Here is an 8,973-nt window from a genome sequence, read left to right as displayed (position 1 = left end):
AGGGTGCCCCATCGACCTCTGGGCTGGTGGGCGCGGGGGTCTTGCCCTCCAAGGCAGGACCCTCTCTTGTAACCTCTCGCTCGCAAGAGCATGTGTCCGGCGCCTCACAAGAGGCAATGGACACTACACCTGCCCTCAAGGCGCACCAACCGCCTAAGGAGCGGCGAGGCTCCCTCGAACGCTCCAGAAAGGGCAGAACTCCCGTTACAGGGCCTCGAAAGGGCTCTGTAATGTAATCTCTGTAATCTCCATAATCACTACTTGTTTCTTTACACACAGCACTTAATAACTTCCAATATGGATACACAAATAATTCAATGGAACGTCAGAGGTCTTCTCAGAAACCTTGATGATGTGCAAGAACTGATCCACAAACACAATCCAAAAGTGCTGTGTTTACAGGAAACACACTTAAAATCTATACACACAAACTTTCTCCGAAAGTATGTTACGTTTCGCAAAGACCGCGAGGATGCTGTGGCATCATCTGGCGGTGTATCCATTATTGCTGACAGAACTGTAGCGTGTCAGCATTTAAAGCTCCAAACGGCCCTTGAGGCAGTGGCCGTTCGAGCCGTACTTTCAAATGAACTCATAACCATCTGCTCCTTGTATATATCACCACAATATCACCTTCACAGACGAGACATAGAATCATTAATAGATGAGCTCCCGGAGCCCTATCTGATTCTTGGGGATTTTAATGCACATAGCAGTTTGTGGGGCGATTCACGCTGTGATGCGCGAGGCCGCGTCATTGAACAGCTGCTTTTTTCTTCTGGAGCATGTCTCCTAAATACAAAGGAGCCTACGTATTTTAACCTTGCTAACAAGTCATATTCTGCCATAGATCTTAGCATTTTATCGCCGACACTTTTACCTTAATTTAAATGGAGTGTGCTTAATAACCCGTATGGCAGTGACCACTTTCCCATAATCTTAAGTACGACGGAGCAAGATCAACTTATCCCGCAGGTCCCCCGGTGGAAGGTTGAATCAGCCGATTGGGAACGGTACCGAGATATTACTCATATGACGTGGACTGAGATGTCCGGTATAGCCATAGATGATGCTGTCACATATTTTACAGCTTTTATACTAGATGCCGCCTCTAAGTGTATTACCCAAGCGAGCGGCACTGGTTCTAAGCGGCGTGTTCCCTGGTGGAACGATGCATGTAGGCAAGCGCGGAGGAACCAGAACAAAGCATGGGCGTTGCTTCGCGATTCGCCAACAGCAGAAAACCTGGAAAACTTTAAGCATGTTAAATCACAGGCGAGAAGAACACGCCCACAAGCAAGACGAGAGAGTTGGGCAAAGTTTATCTCAATTATTAACTCTTACACAGATGAGAGAAAAGTCTGGAATAGAGTGAAGAAAGTTAACGGGCAACAAACGTATTCCTTACCTTTAGTAAACAGCCACGGAGAAAGCCTGGAAGATCATGCCAACTCTCTTGGTGCACATTTTGAATACATATCGAGCTCCTCGCACTACTCCGAAACCTTCCTAAAGAACAAAACGCGAATAGAACAGCAAAAGTTACATCGGAAATGTGCTAAACGTGTGGCGTACAACGAATCATTCTCCATAGCAGAACTGCAGGCAGCACTGAACTGTTGTAATACATCCTCCCCAGGTTCAGACCGCATAATATATGAGATGTTGAAACAACTACCCCGTGAAACACAAAAAACCCTCCTTTACCTTTACAACATTATATGGTTTTCCGGCGAGATCCCCTCTGCTGGGAAGGAGGCTATTGTAATCCCAATTCTAAAGCAAGGAAAGGATCCTTCCTCTGTATCAAGCTACAGACCCATAGCACTAACAAGTTGCCTCTGCAAAGTTTTCGAAAAAATGATTAATTGTCGCCTACTACACTTCCTCGAATCAAACAATTCGCTCGATCCATACCAGTGCGGGTTTCGGGAGGGTCGATCTACCAGTGACCATCTTATACGCATAGAGGCACGTATCCGTGAAGCTTTTGTCCATAAGCAGTTTTTCTTATCTGTATTCCTTGATATGGAGAAAGCTTATGATACTACGTGGCGGTTCGGGATATTGAGAGACCTCTCACACTTAGGTATACACGGAAATATGTTCAATGTTATCGAAAGTTATCTGTCAAATCGGACATTCCGTGTTCGAGTGGGCAATGTTTTCTCACGGAAATTTGTACAGGAGACTGGAGTGCCGCAGGGCGGGGTGCTCAGCTGCACGCTTTTTATAGTAAAAATGAATTCTCTCCGTCTACACATACCACATAACATCTTTTATTCAACATATGTTGACGATGTGCAGATAGGATTTCAATCAAGTTCTCTCGCAATCTGTGAGCGACAGGTCCAGCTTGGTCTTAACAAGGTCTCCAAATGGGCTGATGAGAACGGGTTCAGACTGAACCCACAAAAAAGCACCTGTGTTGTTTTCTCTAGAAAAAGAGGCCTACATCCTGATCCTGAAATTGTGTTGCATGATGAGCGTTTGCCTGTAAACAAGGAACATAAATTTCTAGGGATAATTTTAGACGCGAAATTAACTTTTATACAGCACATAAAGTATCTTAAAAACAAATGTATGAAAACAATGAATATCTTAAAGGTTCTCTCACGCACAACCTGGGGCAGTGATAGAAAATATCTCATGAACTTATACAAAAGCCTCATACGCACACGACTAGACTATGGAGCCATAGTTTACCAGTCGGCTACTCCAACTGCTCTAAAGATGCTAGACCCTGTCCACCACTTAGGAATTCGCCTGTCCACAGGCGCCTTTAGAACAAGCCCAGTGGAAAGTCTGTACGTTTAATCGGATGAATGGTCACTTGAACTGCAGAGAACATACTCCTCTTTCATGTATTTTCTTAGAGTAAACGGAAACAGTCAGCACCCCGCGTATTACACCATAAACGATCTGTCCAGTTGTCAACTCTTTCGCAACCGGCCCACAGTGGCAAAGCCTTTCTCACTGCGTGTCAGAGACCTAGCTGAAGATACAAGAGTTCCCCTGCTTGAATACCACCTTATGTCCCCTGCTATACGGCCCCCACTGTGGCAGTGGCAACCAATAGAGTGTGATACATCCTTCATAACTGTTACAAAGCGCGCTCCTCTCGCGCATATACGAATGTACTTCTTGGAATTACAACACAAATACTCATGTCCTGAATTCTTTACAGACGCATCAAAGTGTAATCCGCCTTTTGCGATGCATTGTGGCGCCACTGTGCGGTGGCCACGAGAAACGATTTGGCAGGCGCCGCTCTCGCCGCGACAGACAGCCGCCGCACGCGAGACACGTGTGCAAGCAAGCAGCGTGTGAGTGAAAACCGCAACAACGTGTGCGCACAGTTTGTCGCCGTCCGCTAGCCATGGAGCCCGCTGGTGACTGCTTTGTACCTGGAGGTTTCTTCAGCGTGACGAACGGCTGGAAAAAGCGCTTCGGTAACGTCAAAATACCCACGGAAGCGCAGCTCGAAAAACACATGGTGTCGAGCGGAGCGCGCTTCGCGCGACAGCAAATTAAAGGAACGATGTTCCAAGAAGAAGGATACGTGCGCAACGTCATGTACAACAACGTGTCAGCAGAATCCACGTGCGGACTTTTGCGTAGTATCTGCCTACCGTCAATGAAAGGCGGCTATTACATCGTGCACGCCGCGATTTCCAAGGCGTCGGGCTCCATCCTGGCTGGTCATTGCCTCTGCCCCGCAGGGTGAGCAAGCTTTCTATTCTACATCTGGAGCGCGACCTGCATGAACCGCGTGCAGGACATTTAAGTCTGATGGGTTAAATTTTGGAATTCATAACTATACCGGCCCTGCCGTTTTGGGCTAGCTGTTTGCTTATATAAAGGTACGGTTGCTTAAATGTTGAAAAAATACACATACTGTAAATGAAGAAAGCGGGGAGTTCTTGTTTTTGCGCATTTGCATGTATACCGATCGACACGGTCGTGCAGCATACCAATTTGCACTTGTCTGCGACCGTACACAGCCTTGGATTGCCGGTATCACACAGTACACTATTTAGAGGCATATAACGAGAATGACTTCCAAGTTTGGCTGTTTACTGTAAAACCGCTAGTTGTACCTAACTTCGTGCCGGCATAGCTGTCTGACAAGCCGCATCGCATCGTTCAATGATGCCGTTAATGTGTGCACATGGTGTTACAAGGCCAACGCGCGAGTGGTGGTGTGCGGCTCATGTCTGAGATTGGCGCATGTATTTCACGTTGAGTGACGTGAACTTAAACCCGTTCTTTCGAATTCATAAACACTTGATCCCATCTTTTCCTTGATGAATACCTGTGGAGCATGAAAACTCATCTCCTCTTCCATTTTATTCTTGCAGCCTGAGCGGCACATGCCAACATTTCGTTGGGTTAATCCTTCATGCCATTCACTTGGCGCAAAAGGATGCGGCAACGTGCACGGAAGTTCCATGTGCTTGGATTGTTCCTGCCCAAGGTAAGAATGCTACTACTTAGCAAGCATTAGTTAACATAGGAGGCGGCAAAAGTGCCTAAAAAATCTGTGATCACACTTCCGGCCCCTTTCTGCAAACGGTTCTTTGAGGCACCGTGTTGACCATTTAACGTGTTGTAAAATTGTTTGCATTCGTGGTAGCAGCTGTTGGATATCAACTCATTCACACAGCTACATTGTTTACAGCGTACATGAGTATTGGTATGTGGACAAATATAGGCTACTGGTTTTAATTAAGAACACATATTGGTGTCGCTTCATAAATTCTTAACTACAAGACCTGCATAGAGAAAAAAATAATCCCAAACTGCAATATTTAATTTTCTTACAATGGATGTGGTCGTTGGCTAAACATCACAGGAAGCACTTAAAATTTCGTTATTGTACTTGTACAAACAAAACTTTTTTTTTCAGTCAAAAAGCATGAGCCACCTCTGCCTCTGCAAGACATCACTTTTCACACAAGGAAACATGAAGGTGCGAAAAGGCGGCGGTTTGATCCACTGCCAGGGCTCTCACCGAGTGACCCATCTCTGCTTGCTGCCGATCTCGAAAAGGTGGCAGCAAACTGCCTGCTTCTCCGTTATATGAGCAAAGAAAACTCAGGAGAATCACTTGTAAGTGCTACACTTAACTCTGCATGCTTGTGATCTGTTAAAATAAGAGTTAGCAGTGTTCCATCAGCATGTGACGACAGACAGGAACAGTTTGAGAGCCCCTTTTACTGTGCTTTTATGCGAAGTACAGTTTGCATCAGTATAACACTAATGTCAGTAGTGTTTATATATGGTGACTTTCTTTTTTATCTCACTAAACAATCTGCAAGCTTAGCAATGAGATGATGCAGCAAACCTGTGATGTAAGTCTTGGTTAATTGAGGCAACTAAACCTCTTTAAAGCCAAAGTTATTTTAAAAATTCTGGCAGAACCTATCTCGTGATGACTGAAATAATGCAAGAGCATTCATGCACATACACACTGTTAAACTGACAGAAACATCTGTTCAACTTCCATTCTATAGCTTGTCTTGTCCATGACAGCAGTAAGGGAGTGTGAATTCCAAAGCGTGATACATTTAAGGGCTTTCAAATGCTGTGTGCCTTTACAAAAGACAAGACCTTTGACGCCTCCTGTAATACTGTAGGTATCAAGTTGGTGATGAACTCCCCAGTGCCTGCTTCATAAATTCTTATAGCCACATGTGATTCACATAATTATCATGCGAGACTGTCCAATCACCTGCAACTTATGCAGCAAAGCATGTGAGTATAGCATGCTGGGCAAGTCTTATTAAATTATCTGTACATAGTTTCCTTAGTTACGTGTATTAAGTGTCCCTTGATTTTTCATACCATGCTTTATAGCTGAATGGAATAACTTCTCTACACAGAGCTGCTGAACCTAATTTTAAAGAATTTTAAATCTTGCGTTGGCATATCTGATGTGCATTGATTACTGTTTACCTCTACGTATGGCTTGAGTTTTTTCTATCCCCTTCTGCAACATGCACAATATTGCACTTTCATATTTACATTTGCTCTTGATTTACAGCACATGTTAGCATGAGTTCATGTCACTGCATCTGAATGTTTTTTTTTTAATTTTCTAATGCTAGTAAGCTTGTAGTTTGCTTACTTTCAAAACTGTTCTTTGCTCACCCTGAAAGAAGGCATTTAGAGTACGAATAAATAAAATGTGAAAAATGATTCAGAAGTACAATACTGAGTTTGCTTGTTTAACAACCATGCGCAATAAGGCATGCCAGGTATGAGACCACAATCTGAACCTATTTTGTTGCGCTTCTCACTACTGGCGCAATATGATGCTGTCAAAGACCTGTTTACAAAATCCTCAAATCTTTACTATGCTGCTTCGTATATTTCAAGCTGCACTACTATTCAAGGTAGTCACTAAGCTAACATTTGCATGTTATCTGCGCTGTCTAATGTAAAGCGCTATATTCCAGGATGAACACAGTCCCAGTGAAGTGGCACCAGAAGCTTCAGACACTCCACTGGTCCCAGACATTGAAGACATCCACAGTGAGACCTGTCAAAGACTCATACAAGAGAGGTTTGATGGTAAGAAAGTCCACTTCCTTGTTTATTACTTTTTTCGCAACTTTTTGTCTTGGCACGTGTCATTCTGAGGCTGTCTCATTTATATAAGAATGTACACCTATGTCTCTGGGCATCACCTTCACAAGTATCCCACTGAGCAGCAGATAATCCAGCAATCACTTTTAGACTTAGTGTCTTGTCATTTCTTAACTTTTACAGGGCTGTCGCATAACTCGATGTGTGTGAGCACCCACAGGGTCCTCAAACATATCTGCTTCATCTATGGCATGTTTGTGAAGCACTGTGTGAATGTATAATGGATGTTCCTTTAGCATGAGTCCATCACCTGGATTCATGCACGGCATTTGTCATATATATATGTTGACTGTGTTTTAGCAGAGCATGGAATTGAAAGCATGCACATTTGTCTTGCTCTTCTTGTTTTTAGGCATGTTTAAATACTTGCAATACTGAACCAACTCTACGATTTAGCTATGTTGACCAGCATAATTAGCGAAAAAAAAAATAAAACCTAATGAGCACATGCAAGTTACAAGCTGCAGAAAAATTCTTATGTCACTGTGAAAGTAAGCTGTACAATTTTGTAGGAGATTAGTATCTACCTACATTTTAATCGTTGCAATATGCAGTTGTGTCATTTGACACAACCTAAGTACTTTAGCCTCTTTGAGTAGGCCTGTAGGGGTTTCTTTGTAGGATTAAATAAAAGCTAACCTAATGGTATTAAGTTTCTGACAAGTGATTCAACATAAAAGAAAGTAAGGCGTGCAAACACCAACAAGAGAACTAGACAACATGGAATTTACTTAGTTTGGTTCTCTTGTATCCATGTTTGCATGCGTTACTTTCTTTTAGTGCGATTCGCTATCAACTAGCTGAACTTTCTCTCATTTTAAGCTTCATTTCCTGTACACTTAGCTCCTATCTGCAGTGTTTGTGTTGTCTGGTTCTCTTGTGTCCATGTTTGCACCCCTTACTTCCTTCCACGATGAATCCCCACCAAATAGCTCAACATTGCCATGACAAGTGATGCTTTGTTGACGTCATGCTACTTCTCATTGCTTTAATACAATGTAATGCTTGCTGTACGACTTGTAAAACGGATTCTAAACCTATAAATTAACAATACTGTTTTTTGCAGCTATACAGGCCCTCTCGGTGGACAGCAGAGCAGTTGTTCTCGAGTCAACGATTGGACAGGCCGCAAATCCAACCTGGCACATGGAGCGGATTGGTCGGCTAACTGCCTCAATGTTTAAAAGAATTGTGCGGTGCCGGAAACCTGACAGTATTAAAGAGATACTTTACCCGCGGAGCTATAAAACTGAAGCCATGCACTATGGAAATGTGCACGAGCCAGATGCCGTTCAGGCATATGAACAGCTAATGGCCTGCATGTATAAGACCATAACTGTGGGATATACAGGCTTGCACGTGCATGCTGAGCATCCGTTTATTGCTGCATCCCCAGATAGACTGGTATTTGAGGGCAGTGACATGGGGCTGCTAGAAGTTAAATGTCCGTTTTCTTTCAAAGGAAAAAGTATCGAAGAAGCTGCAGCTTCTCCAAAGTTTTGTTGTAGGGCAACAGGTAATGAAATTACATTGAAAAGGGAGCATGAATACTATTATCAGTTGCAGGGCCAAATGGCAGTGACAGGACTTAGCTGGTGCGACTTCGTTGTGTGGACTAATGCAGCATCCATTGCATCCTCCTTGCACGTCGAAAGGATTTTCTTTGACGAGGCCATGTGGTCTCAGGAAATATTGCCAGCACTACTGCATTTCTATAGGAATGCTATGCTAGCTGAGTAGCTGACCCAGCGAATTAGAAGAGGGCTTCCCCTGTATAGTTCTGCCAGGTATGTTGGCACTGCCAAAAGGAATCTGAAAACCTGCAGAAAGCAGGAGCCCCCTACTGCAAAAATATGTACACCACAAAGAGAATGAAGTCATTGTCAAGGAGGTGGGACAAAACGATGCCTGATACGGAAGGGCGTATGTGAGTCGGCTAATTACGAATGCGTGAACCAGGCTGATGGTCTCTCCCTTAGTTAGGCCGTCTCTGCTTCTTGCCACTCTCCTTATCATTCTGGCCACGTTTCCTGTGACCGCGTTTAGTTTTTGTAGGGTGTGAGATGTTCCAGCATTCTGCTGTATCCACATCCCCAATATTCTGAGTGTCTCCACTTCACGAATAGGCACCCCGTCGAGAGTCAAAGTGAGCGGCACCCAGTCCTTCTTTCTTGCGTACTTCGCACGCACCCGAATGAATTCCGATTTTTCGGGTGCGCATGCCATGTCCGCCGCCCTCGCATATTCCACGACTGCGTCTATGGCCTTTTGAAGGGTTTCTTGCTTGTCCCCGTAGGACCCCTGGTGAGCCCAGAACGTGAT

General features: G+C 44.1%; 1 protein-coding gene across 1 annotated transcript; it reads left to right on the top strand.

The window, feature by feature from the left end:
• Positions 1-3,379: 3,379 nt before the first annotated feature.
• Positions 3,380-8,391, top strand: LOC135914820 (uncharacterized). The gene is made up of 6 exons (XM_070529613.1): positions 3,380-3,723; positions 4,362-4,477; positions 4,910-5,112; positions 6,462-6,576; positions 7,718-7,810; positions 8,276-8,391. The coding sequence occupies exons 1-6, from the start codon at positions 3,380-3,382 to the stop codon at positions 8,389-8,391; spliced, it is 987 nt and encodes a 328-aa protein (XP_070385714.1).
• Positions 8,392-8,973: the final 582 nt, after the last annotated feature.

Source organism: Dermacentor albipictus, unplaced genomic scaffold (assembly GCF_038994185.2).
Source record: "Dermacentor albipictus isolate Rhodes 1998 colony unplaced genomic scaffold, USDA_Dalb.pri_finalv2 scaffold_25, whole genome shotgun sequence".
Lineage (NCBI taxonomy): Eukaryota > Metazoa > Arthropoda > Arachnida > Ixodida > Ixodidae > Dermacentor > Dermacentor albipictus.
This window is presented reverse-complemented; position numbering and strand designations above follow the sequence as displayed.

Coding starts and splice junctions, on each gene's coding strand:
- LOC135914820 (XM_070529613.1), top strand. CDS start 3,380: ATGGAGCCCGCTGGTGACTGCTTTGTACCTGGAGGTTTCTTCAGCGTG. Junction 3,724..4,361: donor CATTGCCTCTGCCCCGCAGG/GTGAGCAAGCTT, acceptor TTATTCTTGCAG/CCTGAGCGGCACATGCCAAC. Junction 7,811..8,275: donor CTGGCACATGGAGCGGATTG/GTCGGCTAACTG, acceptor GGACTAATGCAG/CATCCATTGCATCCTCCTTG.